This window comes from Ceratotherium simum, chromosome 11, assembly GCF_057802395.1.
Source record: "Ceratotherium simum simum isolate JZ-2026a chromosome 11, ASM5780239v1, whole genome shotgun sequence".
In the NCBI taxonomy this organism is placed as follows: Eukaryota; Metazoa; Chordata; class Mammalia; order Perissodactyla; family Rhinocerotidae; genus Ceratotherium; species Ceratotherium simum.
Window position 1 is genome coordinate 3,037,773 of NC_141910.1, and position 18,983 is coordinate 3,056,755.

Here is an 18,983-nt window from a genome sequence, read left to right on the forward strand (position 1 = left end):
ACACCTAGCATATGGTAGACATTCAATCAATATTTGATGAATGAATACAGCAGGGGTAGTATCTTCCATAATATTTTGTAGTTATATTTGGTCTACATTCCTCTTCTAATCCCTTCACCAAATATTCATACCACAGAGGATAATTTATTCATATTAAATATAACCATTTTTTTAACTTAGAAAGCATTTAAAATTGTGTAAAGTCACCATTATATAGATTAACTACATTCAAAGGAAAAGAAACAAGTGGTAGGGAAGCCAGAATTTATTGTATTTCTTGTTTATAGACAGAGAGGAACATTTGAGAGACTTTGGTTGTCAGGATAGATAATCTATTACAAAAGGACAATTGGATAAGTATTTAGTATGTAAACAAAACACCATGGTAGGCCTTACAGATAGGAAATGGTAAATCAATAGGAGAAAAAAAATTAATGATGTTATGCCAATCTAACAAATGATTTCACTCCACAGTAAGGAATATACATTTACCTCAAAAAGCATGTGGATTTGAGGTGTGAGTTTAATCCTCTCACTGTTAGCCAGGCAAAGCATCTTGTTATCATCCAACACCGTATTCATATTTTCAATCCAAAGAGCATCTACTGGCCCATCACTGATGATCCATTTATGGTCTTCTGAAGTGTCATTCACAGCTGTTCGGACACTTAGCGCCATCAAACCATCTTTCCACTCCAAGGTTATGCTATTAACTTCGCCATATAATTCACCCATTGTAATTGATTTAGGATTAAGAACGTATGTTTTAACTGGTTGGTAAAAGGGATTTTCTACACCAAGTTTTTGCAAATTCCCTAAAGTTTCTGCTAGTATTTGGTAAACTGTGGTCTTACCACCTCCTGTTGGCCCAACTAACATAACACCATGCCTTACTAGCATAGTTTCATAGAACTGTATCACTTTTTTAACCATACATGTCTCAGGCTGAAGATTTTGTCCATTCATGACATCTATAATTGTTGACTGCAATATACCATAATCGTGTTCTGGAATTTGGACTCCAGGAAAAAGGTCAGATATGATTCCACTGAAAAAACAAAAATAAAATCAATTAAGAACCACTGGTCATTGATATTTCCTCATATTTGTTACAATTAATTGATTCAACATTAGCCTGAGTCTTATTTTTCTCACTGATCTTTTCTTCTGAACGTGCACAGTGCTAGTCTGTCCTATGTATTACACCAGAATCTCTCTCTCTCTGATATTGTGTATGATTTTGTTTGTTTCTTGTACAGGAGACCAATGTTCTTAAGTATATTGGGAGCATTTTGAGGTAAGGAATGTCTATGTTTTTCTATTGTTCTTAGTACATGGCATAGTATCAAACATACAGAAGGTGCTGAATTTATCAGTTTATTTTTAAAATTACATTTATATCTCAAATTTTTCCAAAAGCATTTGTGTGTGCTTATAACTGTATGTGGATATTCAGGAAAATAAGATAGAAATTGAAAACTAGTACTAGGTAAGAAAGGGAGTAAAGGAAAAATTGACTGTTTCTGTGGGAAACAGTTAATACGAGATGTTTTTATTCGTAAAAAAGAAGCTAAATCCCACCTCACACTATATACACAAATGCATTTGAGATGCAGTCAAGACCTTAATATAACATGGCAACGAAAGTACTAGATGAAAATGAGGTGAATTTTGCAACACTGTGGTAAGAAGGTTTATCTAAGAAAGATAAGAAATCTACAACTATAAAAACAAATTGATAAAGTGAAAAAATAAAAACAAACAAGCAAAAAACAAACTTCTGTGAGATAAAAGGCTTTATACAGGGGCCGGCCTGGTGGTGTAGTGGTTAAGTTCACGCGCTCCGCTTTGGCGGCCCAGGGTTCCCGGGTTCAGATCCTAGGCGCGGATCAGAACCTGCAATGACCTACGCACTGCTCATCAAGCCATGCTGTGGCAGTGTCCCATATATAAAATAGAGGAAGATGGGCACAGATGTTAGCTCAGGGCCAATCTTCCTCAGCCAAAAGAGGAAGACTGGCAACGAATGTTACCTCAGGGCTAATCATCCTCACACAAAAAAAAGGCTTTATACGTAAACTTAAAGAGTGAATGATAGACTTAGAGAAATATTTCCAATTTTTATACCAGATAAAGTTTATGAGTTCCTACAAATTGAAAAGAAAAAGAGCACAATACAAATATGCTCTAAGAATAAGAAATAGAAATGACTAATACATAAGAAATTATGCTCAATGACACTAATAATTTAAGAAACGTATATTAAAATAGGCTACTACTTTTGGTCTCTCGTTTAAACATTTAAAGGGAAATTGGCATTTTCATAAAACCATTATATAAATGTAATATGTCTTTGGAGGAGATCTTGATAGAATCTATCTAAATTAAAAATGTCCCAGGGGCCGGCCTAGTGGCATAGCAGTTAAGTTCGCACACTCCGCTTCGGCAGCCTGGGGTTTGCGGGCTTGGATCCTGGATGTGGACTGATGCACCACTTGTCAAACCATGCTGTGGCGGCGTCCCATAAAGTAGAGGAAGATGGGCATGGATGTTAGCCCAGGGCCAATCTTGCTCAGCAAAAAGAGGAGGATTGGCATCAGATGTTTGCTCAGGGCTGATCATCCTCACAAAAAAAAAAAAAAAATGTCCATACCCTATGACCTAGGGAACTTACTTCCTAGCATCTTACTTATAGAAATATCATAAGTGTGCAAAAATAGATGTATAGGAATTTTCATCATTGTCTTCTGCCAAAAGGGAGTAGACATGTTCTGGAAAACACGGGCTCTGACAGAGGACAAAGGCAAAGGGAGTCCCCAGCATAGTCATGGGGCATCCCAGGATGACATGTCCCATGGGACATGTCCCATGTCCAGTCAGTGGACATCCCAGGATGACAGCTGTGCACTAGGGAAAATGGGCAACCAGTCCAGATTAGAGCAGCAGGACAGAGGGCTCCAAGGAGGCAAATTCAATAGAATATTTCTGTATGATTGAAGGTTTTTTTTTTAAGGAGATTTACACTCTGGCGGAATTTGGAAATGAATTAGTGATAGAGTTATAGGAAAGTACGCAAAGGATTAAAAAATAAAAACTAAGACAATTAAAAAATGTAGGGAAAATAAAAACCTAGATAATTTAATAACAAGGGAAACAGCCCAGCTGTGGATAATGTTTATACAGTTATAACAAATTCTAGAAACCCTGGACATTTCACTCAAGTTATATTGCAATATGACTATACAGAGAGGATGGATGGAAGGGCAGAGGTATCTGTGCATATTCTCATTTCCCTTTTAGTAACTTAATAAATATCTAAAATTCTGAAAAATTAAGAAATGGCAGAAATGTGATACTAAAAAATATGGAAGGAGACAGCAAAACAAACAAGCAAATAAATAAAAGAATTGAAAAATGATTGCCTTTGGCAAGTGGGAGTTGGTGAAGAGCAGGGAACTGTTGCTTTTCATGGGCCTAATGTATGACACTATTTTATTTTTAAAACTGCATACATGTATGACTTGGGTAAACATAAAACTAAATAATAAATGTAGAAATAGATTTAAGCAATCACATTTATGTGAAGCCCTAAGTCTGATTTTTTTGAGTCAGAAATTCCTCTTAGGTCAGAAACTTGTAACCAAATGCTCATTTGTATAGCACACAATCTGGTAATCAATATTTTGAAAAAAATAAAGTGGATAGATGGTAAAACTTTAGTATCTTTATTTTAAACTAGTATTTTTTAAACTGCAGTAAGAATCTCTACAAAAGATGAGAAAGTTATTACTTAGAGACAGACATAACTGGAGATAAGACTATCCTTTACCTCTACGTGGTAGCTAAGCTTTATTCTGTAACACCTAGAAAATTACCTGAACAGAAGAGCATCATCTGTTAGGAATTTTGGTAAGTTGGAGTCTCGTAAAGCTCTTATCAACACCACGTCTTCACTTAGGTCTGGGTTCTCTCTTTTTAAAGATCTAAATTTAAAGGAATAATTCAGATGACATTGCGAGAACATAATATCGAACATGCTTTTCCAAACCTGTGAGTCAGGGATTCCGCTTGCAAAAAGCTGTGGAGGGCCCTCCCCTGTGGATTCTTGCTCGAAGGAGAGGATCATTTTCCCTCGCATGCCCAGTGTCCATCTCCATCAGAGCACACGGACAAGTCAGGCACTGGCTACACAGCCTTGAGGAGAGTAAGGACATTTTCAACCTCCCCCATCCATCCAGACTTTATCCAGCCTGAATTTACAGTTCCCTGAATGCATCACAATGGTTCACATCACTGGGACTTCCTTTTCTCTCAGCCTAGAAGGCCCTGCTTTGCTCTTTTGCCGGCTCTTATTTCCCCATTCAAAATCCAGCCCAGTTACTCTAGAAAGTTCCTCTATCCCCGCCTTGGCGAACCTCAGCACAGCCCTATGGTTGCCCTCACCACGCCATATCCTAGACGATGGCTTATTTGGCTGTCTCGCCCACTGGGCTGTAGTTCTTTGAGTACAAGTGTATGTGAACTCTTCAGTATCCCTGGTCTTTAAATGGCAATCCTGTAAAGAGGAGAAATGCTATACCTGGGAGGTTACAAGAAAGAACAGAGGGTAGGGAAGGGCAGGGAGATTTGTGCAGAACCCAGGGATACAGGAGCCAGGCAGAAGAGGCCCTGGATGTGCAAAGCCAGAGCCAGTGAGTCATGGCCTGAGAGGAAGGACTAGAGAGAAGAGAGATTCACTCTTTGATTTCTTACCCAGCCATGACCAGTACAGACTTGACAGCTCTCATGCCAAAGTCGTAGTGATCCTGTTGAGAGAGCTGTTCACTGCAAAGCTTATACATCTGAGTCATTTTTCTTGCTAATGTTTTACTTGATTCAAATCCTTCAGAATATAGAATTACCTAGAATAGAAAAGTATAATGCAATGCTTACTATATTAATTGATAACAATATATTAGCATAATATCAATGTACTCAAAATCTACTTTAGGCATTACACCTCTCCAAGTTGTTGTATCATTTAACAAAGAAATGTAAAGACTGAAGAGAAGAGGGTTTTCTGTGCCATAAGAAGGTGGAAGGTGGGATATTGTATGGGGATACCATACGGGGATATGGGCACTGATTCTTCTTTCTTTCTATAGATGAAGATGTGGCCTTGGTGACATTTGGTTCAAGGAGCAGCAGAGCCCACTGTTTGCAAATGTTCACATCACGGAGGTTGGATGTGTTATAAGGCCTGAGTACAAAAAAAAGAATTGAGCTTCTCCAATGTGACAGGAATGCCACTCTTGTGGACAGAATCAGTGATATCCATGTGCTCCCCCTAGGCTCCCTGGGATCAAGGGAAGCTACGCAAAGATTTGCAGCCTCTCCCCTGCCCTAGCTGGCTACCTTGCTTCTGATAAGTTTCTGCATCTTTGGTTAAATAAACCAATGATGACAGTGGAAGTGGGTATGGACCCTTCCTCCAATTCATAATCTACTTATAATCACTGTAGTTGGCCTCAGAATCAGGGTTTGAAATGATGCAGAGATTTCTTGCTGGTGTCTGCTTTGTTTATTGCTCTATCACTAGCTATTAGCACAATGCTCTGCACACTGCAGGTAATTAAAAATATTTACTGATGACAGACCCTGATTCATTCAATGTGTAACAACAATAGGAATAGCACTTAGAAGACTCGATTTTTAAATTTCTCCAATTAATTACTGAGTAATATGACAATAGGACAAAGCATGAGATGTTAAAATGTTGGACTGAGTTCTAAACCTGGTTTTCTTCCTACCAGTTTTGGACAATGAGCAGGTCATTTATTGTCCCTGTCCACAGAGGGTCCAGGGTGAAGACATCAACTGCCTTAACTGCCCACCACCCCACCATGCCCACAGGGGGTGCTGGGGGGCCCATAAGATGCTGGAAGCATTATATTAATAAAAGGCGTCATTTTCCTAATGATAGGATTTGGCATGGTCTATTCTATTCTTAGGTAGTTACTTTTAGTTCATATAGAAGAATATTTTAAATTAGCTGTTATTAAAGGAGTTTATTAGCCACAAGAGTAATCTGTGCTTTCTGAGAAATTCCATTCTAAAAGGGGTAGTGTCCCTTGTTATGAAATGCAGCGCTGAGCACAGGTGGGCCTTCTGGAGTCCTGAAAATATCTTATATTTTGGTCTGGGTGGTCACACGGGTGAATACATTCATAAGAATTCACTGAGTTGTACCCTTATGATCTGTGCACTTTACTATGCAGAAATTATACCTCAGTAAAAAGTGCCAAGAACAATACACATAAAATTGAAATACATTGGTTCTTAGCTAGTATGAAGAAACAAAAACCATTTTAAATAGAAGAATTCCTAGATAGATGGAGAAAGAACAAATATAACATAAATAATCTATTAATGATTGCTATTTTTTGATATAGACTACAAGCCAATCTCTGCCCTCCATCATAGTGATTAGTATTGCTTCTACTCAACATCCGTTGACTCTAATTAAAAAAATGCACAAAGAGAAGTGAGAATAATACAGCATTTTTAGAATGAATTCAGACATTTTAATTCCTAGAGATGAACTGATAAATCCCAACGAACTGGTTAATTAAACTCATTGATTCATTCCAGATTTAGGGTCCTACTGTATTCCCGACACCATTCTGGGCATTAGGGATATAACAGTCACACACACACACACACACACACACACACACAGAGAGAGAGAACAAAACATTCTACGTGATAACAATCATTTCTACACTTAAGAGCAAACAATAATGAATAACCTTTGCCAGAGTGCGTCCATAAAGGAAACTTTCTACCTCAGTAGAATCAAATGGTGAATAAAAGAAACAAGCTTAAACATTTGCTGCTTTATGATGTGGAGCTCACCTCTGCAATCAAGGCATAATTTGGAACCATCATCGCAAAGGGTCTAAACAGGGCTTTCAAATTATCTGGCAATTCGGTTCTGCCTGCATATCCAGGATTCATTGTGATGAAGGCTGCACAAGTCATAACCAGCTTTATTTCCCGCCCCTCAAACATAAATCTAGAGAGCTATGGAAAAGAAAGAGAAAGTATAAGTCAACACTTCTCCAGCCATTTGTAAATTCTTTCACATAATTACTACTCAAGTATAAAACTTGTGTAAGGGAACATGCAAGCAAAGACTTCTGGAACGTGCTGTTGGACAACAGGGAACGTTTTTCTCCTGATTCTGTCCTACCCACTCCCAGTCTCTTCTGGGCTCAGTGTTTCCTGCTGTCTGCCTCCCTGCCCCTCCCTTGCTCAACTTGTCTCTTCCTGCCTGGCCCAGACCTGCACTCTTCTAGGCCTTAACATCTTTTGCTGAGACGCCTCAATTCAACTTAGATTTAATGGCCACTAAACCTTCTCCACACCCACTTTCTGGTATTCCCCAAGAAATTCTAATCTGATCTTAGACCTTGGGTGGTTGAGGCCCCACTGTTGCTGTTATTGGCACTACCCCTTCACTTTTATTCAACAGCAAACGCTTGTTGAGCGTCCATTGCAGGTGAGGCAGTAGGTTAGGCATGGAGGTAGAGAACTGAAGAAGACTCACTCCTGAGCCCTTGAGAAGCTCTCAGGCTTGCTGTGTGGAGTCAGACCTGGAAACTGTGACCATGCAGTGCAATAGATGCTACAGTGGAGGTATGTGCAAAGCCCACAGGAGCAAGGCTCATAGGAGGAGCAGGGAAGCCTGCTTCAGACCTGAAGAATGCAGAGGGGCATTTCACGTAGATAAGCAGGGGCAGCCATTCCAGTCAAAAGGAGCAGGGACAAGAAACAGCACTGCATGTTCAGGGAATGACCAGCCATTCACTTTGCTAAAGGGTAAAGTTCTAGGAGGAAAATGTAAGTAGGCTGGGGCCTGAGCATCAAGAATGTTGCAGGCTAGGCTAAGGAATTTTAGACTTTTATTCTACGGGTTGGGGGAAGCAGAGCAGAATTTTGAGCAGAGTGATAGGATCAAAGATGGCAGTGGAGAAGTTGGACAGACTACAGACAGGGGGATCAGTAAGAAATTGTTACCGGGGGGATGACAAGAGCCAGAATTAGGGAGTTATCATTGGGGATGAGAGGCATCTAGCAGATACAATTAAATGGACTTGGTGATGGCTTAGATTCTGAGGTTGATAGTAATGGGGAAAATTCAAGATGAATTCCAGGTTTCTAGCTGGGCTACTGGGTGAAGGCACTATTATCAGACATGAAGAGTACAGGGGAAGACCAGGATGGAGCTGGGGAGATGTGTCATAGCCCTGAGGAGAAAATGCTGGACGATCCAACTAGAGACCTGCTGCTACTAAATGGCTTTTTCTGCTATTCAAACCTGTAAATTTCTGAGCTTTAGTTTCTTCATCTATTCCCGGGGATATCTTCCATTCCAACTATCTCATCTGGCCACTGGTAGTCTCAGAGGTTTGGTTAGTCTCAGATGTCATCCTATCTTCCTTTTACCTCACGTGGTTGCCTCCAGTTGGCAATGCTTCAGTCCTTCCTCCATCCTCTTTGGTCCCTTCTTCCCTTACTCCCCATGCTTTTCTCTCAGGAAACTGCTCAGCAAGGTGATAAGGACTTACGAGTTATGCTATATCTGGGGGTCCCTGCATTTAATACAGGCTCCTCAGAGGATGTGGGAGGCAGGAGGGTGTGTAGTTGAAGGAGCTCAGACTTTAGGGTCACATAGATTTAGGTGTATATCTTGGTTCTATGGTATCCTCAGAAATATTTTTTAACTTCTTTGAATCTTTTTCACCTGTAACCTTGGGAAAATGCCATCTACCTCACAGAGGTTTGGTGTGAAGATGAAATAAATGTGAAGTGCAATGACTTGTATAATTTAGCGGCTCATTACAGTCCAATTTCTGCTTTCTTTTTATTTGTTCTATAATTTGCTTTTGCAGACGTGATCATCAAAATATTTAACAACTCTTTAGCAGGGCACCTTCCAATGAGAATGGCCCCCTTCCTTAGAGCTAGAGCTGGGTCAAGAGGCCCCCTTGCTACGCCAGGATGAACCCTTATGGCTGGATCAGAGGAGGTCTAGGGCTCTTCAGGAAGGGGCCAAGGTAGTGGTGGGGGACCCTCCAGGGGCTCAGAACAGTGGCTATTTAAATATTAAACACTGGCAAGGCTATTCTGGTTTGTACAGGCTGAACATCAGTCTGCCCCTTGGTGATCTCATGATCATATCGTGGAAGGTCAACACACAGTAGCAGGGACTTGATCCCACCCTTCACTGCCATCAGCTTCTCAGTAAAAACCCTTTCTCCAGGAACATGTTCACATGGGCTAAAACAAATTTTAAATAGTGGGACCACTTTAGTCTCTTCATCTGACCCCACATTCCTTGGCTTTTCCAGTCTAGTGAGTTCTGGAGAGCCAAGGTCCCCTTAGATTCTCCATAACTCCTGTCCCATTTTTCTAGCAGCACTAGACTGAGCCTGGGGGCCATATGATGGCAGTGGAGCCCAGAAGAGGCAGCATTAGAGATACCTTGCACAGAAGTAAATGTCAAAGGCAAGAACAAGAAACTGAGGAGGAAAATAGGAGGCGGAGGAGAGAGGACAGGGTGTGGGTGCATCCGTATATATGTGTGCTTGTGTGTGTGTGTGTGTGTGTGTGTGTGTGTGTTGGGGATGGGAAGAAGAGAGTTCCTTGAGGGCAGGGACTGAGTCTCACCATCTCTGTATCCCCAGGTCCCAGCTCAGTGTCTGACATACAGTTGTTTCTCTGAGTTGCCTGGGTGAGGAATTAATTCACCCAACTCAGTCCTGTTGCTATAGTACTCACCAAATACACTGGAATCATGGAATAGACAAGCTAAAGTCAGCATTGTCCTTCCTAAAATGTAACATGCTATAAGTTGATTACAAGCTTAAGAAACGCTGCCTCCACGGATAACTGCCCAATGCCTCACCTTTGCAGCTTTGGCATTCCTAATGGTAATGAGCTGCTGGGCGATGACTGACAAAACTTCTATGTCAATTCGATTAAATTCATCGAAGCAGCACCAGGCCCCCGACTGTGCCAGACCACTGAAGAAGCGCCCCATCATCTGAAATCAAAATAACATCATTCAACTTCGTATGCATAGTTGAACTCCTTCAAAAGTTACATTTTGACCTGAAATATTAAAAAGAGGCGGTATCTGCAAATAAGCAATAGTTTTATGTGAATACTGGGCTCTGTCAGAAGTTAGCACCTTTCTAGAAAAGGAAATATCTTTTTGTCTCTCTCTAAATGATTAAAGCTAATTTTTATTTTTAAATAAAATGACAATATGACCAATTTTCCTGCTTTTTCATAACCTCCATTCACCTATGTAAATACTCCACAGGTTCTCAAAGAAACTAACACATGAAATAGACACACTTAAGGACTTAAAAAAAATACCTTGAAAAATTTTACTAATGGACGCTTTCCTTGTCTTTACAAGGTCCTGCAAATGGGAGACAACACACAGGAGCTACTGACACAAGCAGAGCAGCACAGGTCAAGGTGTCAGTTCTTAATTTTTCCCACAGCTGAATCCTGTGGTGGAGGAGAATGAATATGTACTTGTGGTCGTCTACAGTGCAAAATTTCTTTCTTTTTTTTTTTTTTTGTGAGGACGATCAGCCCTGAGCTAACATCCATGCCAATCCTCCTCTTTTTGCTGAGGAAGACTGGCCCTGGGCTAACATCTGTGCCCATCTTCCTCCACTTTATGTGGGACGCCGCCACAGCATGGCCTGACAAGCAGTGTGTCGGTGCGCGGCCGGGATCTGAACCCGGGCCGCCAGCAGCGGAGCATGCACACTTAACCGCTATGCCATGGGGCTGGCCCCACAAAATTTCTTTAGAGACTTGAGTTTTGGGTTAAGCATTTGTACAAAGATAGCCAATCAAACAAGTTCCTTGCTTTGCTTCCACCTTTTCTCTATAAAATTCTTTCCCCTGGCTCCTGTCGGTGGAGAGCTCCTAACCACTCTGGTTTGGTGCTGCCCAATTCGAATAGATTTGTTTGTTTGTTTGTTTTTGTGAGGAAGATCAGCCCTGAGCTAACATCCGTGCTAATCCTCCTCTTTTTGCTGAGGAAGCCCGGCTCTGAGCTAACATCTATTGCCAATCCTCCTCCTTTTTTTTTCTCCCCCAAAGCCCCAGTAGATAGTTGTATGTCATAGTTGCACATCCTTCTAGTTGCTGTATGTGGGATGCGGCCTCAGCATGGCCAGAGAAGCGGTGTGTCGGTGCGCGCCCAGGATCCGAACCCGGGCCCCCAGTAGTGGAGCATGCGCACTTAACCGCTAAGCCACGGGGCCAGCCCTGGAATCAACTTTTGCTCAAATAAAATCTTAAAATTTTTAATGTGCCTCAGTTTACCTTTTAACACAGCCCACAGGTCTAGGGGTGGTCACCTGAGCCCAGCTTGCCAGTTAGAATCCCAGCTCTGAAATGTGAAATGTGAGCCTCTATTTTCTTGGCGAGGTTATAGAGAGAAGACCCTGAAGCTGCTGCTGCCAAGGAGGCACCTGCTGCCGCCCGAGTCCCGCCCTGCCCAGGGCTCTGAATGGTGCGCAACCGTGCTCTGGATTCTGGGAGATATCCCACCATCCCAAAACATTTCAAAAAGTTCACTTTTTTTGTTGTTGTTGCTTAAAAGATAAGAGTATTTATGTGTTTACCAATTTAAACAAATAAAACTACTTTAAACAAGCAAAATAAAATATGACAATATTTAAGAGTAGTGGAAAACAGATGTAGGAGGTCCAGAGCAGAGATCAGAGATAGGATGATAAATAAAGAAGGAGTAAAAGAGTTTTACTAAGCTGAAAAGACATTTTTCTGATTAAAAAGTCAGCAAATGCCAAACAAAATGAATGAAGAAAATTGTCTCATCTAGATCCAGCCTGGTAAAATTTCAGAACACTAAGGCTCAAGAGAAAACCCTACAAGCTTCCAGAGATAGAGAGGAAGCAAAATAGTACTCACCCCCCAAAATGTGTTCAGCTATTATTAGTCTTATCATTAGCAAAACCGTTGTTAGAAGACAATGAAGTAAGGCTTTCACAGTCATGAGGGAAAATGATTTTAATTCCACTTTCTACCAAATTATCAGTTAAGTGGATGACCAGATAAAGACAGTCTTGGATATCTATAAACTTAAATGGGGAAAAAAAAACGCTCAAGGAAGTATTCCAGCAAAATAAAAAAGAAACATAAGAAAGAAACAAAAATGAGACACAAAGAACAGTGTTAGTTGAGTAGGTTCTAGAACAGTTTCTCAAACTTGAGTATGCATCAGAATCATTTGGAGGGTTGGTGGAAAAAAACCTCAGATTGCTAGGCTTCAGTGCCAGAGTTTCTGATTCAGTAGATCTAGGGCAGGGCCTGATAATTTGTATGTCTAACAAGTTGCCAGGTGATGCTAATGCTAAAGAAAGTTGGAAAAAAAATTTGAAAAACCTGTTAACCCTGTTGCTTGGATTATTTTCATTTGAATGCAGAGGGTTCATGATGTATGTATTGATCATTCACTATGGGTCCAATTATTCCATTAAATTCCACTGTGAGGGGCCGGCCCGGTGGCGCAAGTGGTTAAGTGCACGCACTCTGCTGCGGCGGCCCGGGGTTTGCCAGTTCGGATCCCGGGCGCACACTGACGCACCACTTGGCAAGCCATGCTGTGGCGGCGTCCCATATAAAGTGGAGGAAGATGGGCACGGATGTTAGCCCAGGGCCAGTCTTCCTCAGCAAAAAAAAAAAAAAGAGGAGGATTGGCAGATGTTAGCACAGGGCTGATCTTCATCACACACACACAAAAAATTTCCACCGTGAATAATCCTGGATATTGTCAGTGCTGTATAATGGGTTTACATTTTTATACTCAACCCCTATACAAAGCAAAGAAGCCATAATTATGGTTATAGAATAATGAAACTTCATAAACGTTGTCATGGTAAAATAAAACTATATAAACCAATGAAAATCAGGAAGTGAAGTTGGAACAGAAAGTTGGAAGGTCATGTCTAATAAAATCTCGATTTAATGAGTTGGCAGATAATGTCCAAAGTTGATATATATACAAATATAGCAATAAATGTATGTTTCTACAGATAATAGCAATCACCCAAAGAACTCCCCACCAGGGTGGTCTCCTTTCCTGATGACTCCCTTCCTAAGCAGATCTTCCAATCTCAAATTCCTCTCTTCGTCCTGCTGCTGTGAAACAGCTTACTGTCTGTGCTGCACTTCCATTGTTTTTTGTTTATTAATCAAAAAGACATTCCCAGCAATGTCTTTTTTCCTCTAAATTTTTAAAAAGGAGCAGGGTATTTAAAGAACATGTCCCAAGAAACGCTAATTTCTGGAGATGCTTCTGAAAAATAAGTATGATTTACTCTGTAAAAATGAATTAATTGTGGGGCTAGCTCAGTGGCATAGTGGGTGAGTTTGCACACTCCGCTTTGGCGGCCTGGGGTTCGCGGGTTCGGATCCCAGGCACAGACCTACGCACCGTGCATCAAGCCATGCTGTGGCAGTGTCCCACGTACAAAATAGAGGAAGAGTGGCACAGATGTTAGCTCAGGGACAATCTTCCTCACCAAAAACAAAAACAAAAACAAAAAGAATGAATTGCAATTTACTTGGACAATTTAAATGATTATATTCTAAATTTACACATTACCTAGGCATTTGGGTAACTTTTAGAAAAATAGAATATTAGCTCTGTGTGTTAGTGGCCAAAAGGCATCCATGGTCAAATACTTCTAGGATTTGCTGAATTAAATAAAGCTAAACAGATTTCCTAACTGTGGGACTTCATAAAGTATTTAATATGCTATTCAGTGTTGTGAAAACCTAGAAAGGGAATGAGGTGAGCACGGATTTTTTTTTTTCTGAGTATGTCGTAGTAGCAGTCCAAGAAACATACTTTGGAGAGACACTGTTTTACATACCTAATATTTTACTGATGTTTTTCCCGTTACTGAGGGGCCCTACATCTTTTCTCATGATCCTAAAGAAGACATGTAAAGGTGTCACCAACAGAGTTACTAAAACAAGTGGTACCTAGAGTCACCAGGAATGATTTTCCTCTGCAAGTCCTGAGGTAGGAAATGGAGTAGGTCCTGGTACTTGAAGAGGAAGAGAGGACTTCCTTGACTGTTAAGCGGTTGTGGGGGAGGACAGGAGCTATGCCTGAGCCACCCTGGCACTGAGGAGAATGGCTGTGAGCCCCTGTATCAACTAAGAGATCTGTTGTCTCAAGAGCTGTGACACTGAGAACCCAGACCCATGGAGACATGAAGCCAATGGAGCTGAGTGTATCCTTGGGGAAAAAAGGCCTTTCTCTCTGCTCTTGAACCTGGAGAAATAACTGCCATAGCAATGGTGGGAGCAGACCTGGGTGTCATTAAAATTTTGTTTTTTTAATTAAAAACAATTCTTAATGGCTTTATTGACATATAATTCACATACCATATAATTCACCGATTTAAAGTGTACAATTCAATGGTTTTGAGTATACTCACAGAGTTGTGCATCTATCCTACAATAAATTTTATAACATTTTCATTACTTCAAAAAGAAATCCCATAGCCCTTAGCTACACCCTCCTATCTCCCACACCCACTCCTCCCCCAGCCCCAGGCAACCACTAACCCACATTTTGTCTCTACAGATTTGCCTATTCTGGACACTTCATATAAATAGAATCACACAGTATGTGTTTTTTTGTTTCATCCATGTTGTAGCATGTGTCACCACTTCATTTCTTTATATAGCTGAATAATACTCCCCCTGCACAGTGTTTTAATCACCTCACATTCACCCATTGGTGAGGGAGGGATTCTCTCCTTAGGGTATAGGGCTGGTCAAACACCCGACCCTGGACAGATGAGGTTGACAGCAGGGACAGTCACATATACTCACAGCCTGGGGGCAGAGGACACCACATGCCACACGGTGCCACATAGAGGTTGCACTCGGGAACAGAATGAACAGCCAGGGGCTATGGGAGGCAGGCTTTGTAGTATTCAGAGGGTGGGGTGCCCCCTGGTTCCCATGGGAGGATGTTATAGGCTTGTTTAAATAATTCCACAGGTAGCAAGGAACTGGAACCTGCCGGGGATAAGCAAGAACTGTGCCTGGTCCCTTTGATAAGAAGAGTGGTTTGACTAGGGGACCATGGGCACAGAGCTGGGAGGGGAGCTTGCAGTTAGGCATTTGAGGCCCTCTCGATTTTACCAGATGTCAAAGCAGCACATCATATTGACCCTTAATTTTAGGCCTAATACCACAACGGATATTTTGTTTATCTATTCATTGGTTGATGGACGTTTGGGTTGTTTCCACTTTTTGTGTGGAATAATGCTTCCATGAACATTTGTGTTTTTGTATGGACATATATTGTAATTTCTCTTGGGAATGAATATACCAAGGAGTAGAATTGCTGGGTAACCTGGTAACTCCATGTTTCACCTTTGAGTAACCGCTCAACTGTTTTCCAAAGCAGCTGCACCCTTTCATCTTCCCCACAGCAGCGTATGAGGATTCCAACCTCTCCACATCCTAGTTAACACTTGTTATTATTTGTCTTTTTGATTATAGCCATCCAAGTGGGAATGAAGTGGCATCTCATTGTAGTATTGATTTGTATTTCCCCGATGACTAATAATGTTGATCATCTTTTCATATGTTTATTGGCCATTTGTATATCTTCTTTGGAGAACTCTCTATTCAGCTCCTTAGCCCATTTTGAAATTAGGTTATCTGTCTTTTTATAACGGAGTTGCAATAGCTCTTTATATATACTAGTTTCAAGTCCCTTATCACATATATGATTTGCAAATATTTTTCTCCCATTTTGTGGGTTGTATTTTCACTTTCTTGATTCTTCTTTTGAAGCACAAAAGTTTTCAATTTTGATGATATTTGGGTTTGTCTATGTTTTCTTTTGCTTGTGCTTTTGGTATTATAACTAAAAAGCCATTGCACAATCCAAAGTCATGAAGATTTACACCTACATTGTCTTCTAAGAGTTTTATAGTTTTAGCTATTACACATTTGGTCTTTGATCCATTTTGGGTTAATTTTTGTATATGGGGTGAGGAAGGGGTCCAGCTTCATTCTTTTGCTTGTGAATATCCAGTTGTCCCAGAACTATTTTTGAAAAGACTATTGACCAATGAATTGTCTTTACAGTCTTGTCAAAAATCAATTTACTGTAAAAGGTTTATTTCTGAACTCTTAATTCTATTCCATTGATCTATTTGTCTATCCTTATGCCAGTACCACACTGTCTTGATTACTGTAGCTTTGTAGTAAGTTTTCAATTTGGGAAGTGTGAGCCTACCAAGTTCCCTTTTTATTTTACTCCAAGATTGCTTGGGTATTTTGGGTCCCTTAAATTTCCACAAGCATTTTAGCGTCAGCTTGTCAATTTCTGTAACGAAATCAGCTAGGATTTTGATAGAGGTTACACTGAATCCATAGATCAATTTGGAGAATATGATCATATTAACAATATTAAGTTTTCTGATCCATAAAAATGGGATTTCTTTCCACTTATTTAGGTTCTTTTTAATTTCTTTCAACAATATTTTGTAGTTTTCAGAGTGTAAGTTTGAACTTCTTTGTTAAATCTCATTCTAAGAATTTCATTCTTTTTGATGCTATTATAAATGGAATTGTCTTAATTTTCTTTTTGGATTATTCATTGCTACTATATAGAAACACAATTGATTTTTGTATATTGATCTTGTAGCCTGCAATCTTGCTGAAGTTTATTAGTTTTAATAGGGTGTGTTTGTGTGTGTGTGTATTCCTTAGGATTTTCTATATACAAGATCATGCTATCTGTAAATAGAGCTAGTTTTATTTCTTCCTTTCCAATCTAGGCGCCTTTTATTTCATTTTCTTGCCTAATTGCCATGGCTAGGACCACTTATGTGTTGTTGAATAGAAGTGGAGAGCAGCCATCCTTGTCTTGTTCCTGATCTTAGAAGTAAATCATTCGGTCTTTCACCAATAATTAGAGGTTAGCTGTGAGTTTTTCTTAGATGCTCTTTATCAGGTTGAAGAAGTTCTTTTATATTCGTAGTATGTTGAGTGTTTTTATCATGAAGGTTTTTTGGTTTGTTTGTTTTTGTTTTTTTAAGTCAGAGCTCACAATGATGCTGGTCATCAGGGTTGAGAAGTGGCCACAACCAGCTCATGAAAGAGTTTCCAGGGCTGTATGAGGACTGCCCAGCCAGGATCATTGTTTTACAATGGTGACACCAAGTGTCAATGGCACCAACGGAAGACAAAAAGAAGGAAACTTTTCTCCATCAGAGTGATTTTATGCAGTCTGCATCACTCTTGTTGACCACAAGTTATTACTTGCTGAAGCGAGCATATGAGATAGGACACCAGGAAGGAGATAAAGATATTTTCTGATCAAAGTGGGCTCTAAGGGCTTAGAATCACTTAATTTGAATATTTAAAAATGGGACTTTGGGGGCCGGCCCAGTGCTGTAGTGGTTAAGTTCGTGCGCTCTGCTTTGGGGTTCACAGGTTCGAATCCCAGGCGCAGACTAACGCACCACTCATCAAGCCATGCTGTGGTGGCATCCCACATACAAAATAGAGGAAGATGGGCACAGATGTTAGCTCAGGTCCAATCTTCCCCAGAAAAAAGAGGAAGATTGGCAATAGGTGTTAGCTAAGGGCTAGTCTTCCTCACCAAAAAAAAAAAAAAAAAAGGGACTTTATTTTGTTCCCCATGCTGGTTAAGCACGGCATATAGGTTCCCCTAGTTTTAAGACTCAATGTTGCTAAGAGAGTAGATCTTAAAAGTTCTCATCACAAGAAAAAAATCTGTTACCTATGTATGGTGATAAACGTTAACTAGACTTATTGTGGTGACCATTTCACAATATATATAAATGGCAAATCATTATGTTATATACCTGAAACCAATATAATGTTGTATGTCGATTATACCTCAATAAAAAAATAAAATAAAAAACATAAAAAATTATATTAGAAAAAAGACAGTGTTAATAAATTTGAGGCATATTGGAAGCTCCTTTCTTTCCCCTCATGTGTGCTTCCTGGAAGTCCACCAATGGAGCCAAGTCTACCTGCCAGTGACCTCTGTGGAGACTGGTGGCTCATTTGTCCTCCTCTTGTTTCTGCTCCTGGAGGAGGCTCCTGCTACCACCTTCCCTAATGGTACTGACGAGCTGGGGGTGGCAGTGTCTTCCCTCCACTGAGAAGTCTTCCTCCTCCCCCACGTTTAACTGGGATGTCGACAAGGACAGCTTTCGTCTTTTTCTGAAGATCCTCTAGACCTTTCAAGAGACACTCAACTTTCCCATTAGAATTAACATGCTAAAACAGCAACTCCTGGGCCAGCCCTGGTGGCCTAGTGGTCAAGTGCAGCAGGCTCTGCTTCAGCAGCCTGGATTCGGTTCCCAGGCGTGGAACCACACCACTTGTCTGTCAGTGGCCATGCTGTGGCGGTGGCTCACATAAACAGAAAAGGAGGAAGATTGGCAACAGATGCTAGCTCAGGGCGAATCTTCCTCAGCAATAATAATAATAATAATAAAATTAAATTAAATAGCAGTTCCCCAAGTGTCATCTGGGGGTCCCTGCAAGTCCCAGAGTTTCTTTTGGGGGGTCTGAGAGGTAGAAGTATTTTCATAATAGTACTAAAATGTTATCTGTCTTTTTCACTCTCATTCTCTCATGAGAGTACAGAATATGAAAAAAGTGTTGATATGTTTTTAGTTTCCATGTTGCAAATAATCTTTAAGAAGCTGACACTGGCAACTTTTGGTGTAGTTTCAAAGAATATTGACAATTACCTGAAAAAGTTATTAAAATATTCCTTTCTCTTTAGAGTACATATCTGTGTGAGGCTAGATTTTCTTCAAATACTTCAACCAAAATAACATATCTCAACAGATTGAATGCAGAAGCAG

At 40.4% G+C, this 18,983-nt stretch overlaps 1 protein-coding gene across 1 annotated transcript in view; it reads right to left on the reverse strand.

The window, feature by feature from the left end:
• The window catches only part of DNAH6 (dynein axonemal heavy chain 6), a 271,015-nt gene that overhangs the window by 132,029 nt on the left and 120,003 nt on the right, over nt 1-18,983 (reverse strand). The window contains exons 30-34 of the mRNA XM_004437202.3: nt 9,950-10,087; nt 6,895-7,062; nt 4,753-4,901; nt 3,876-3,983; nt 493-1,048 (exon numbers count right to left, since the gene is read on the reverse strand). Of these exons, the coding sequence (XP_004437259.2) occupies nt 493-1,048; nt 3,876-3,983; nt 4,753-4,901; nt 6,895-7,062; nt 9,950-10,087 (1,119 nt within the window). The remainder of the gene's footprint in view (nt 1-492; nt 1,049-3,875; nt 3,984-4,752; nt 4,902-6,894; nt 7,063-9,949; nt 10,088-18,983) is intronic.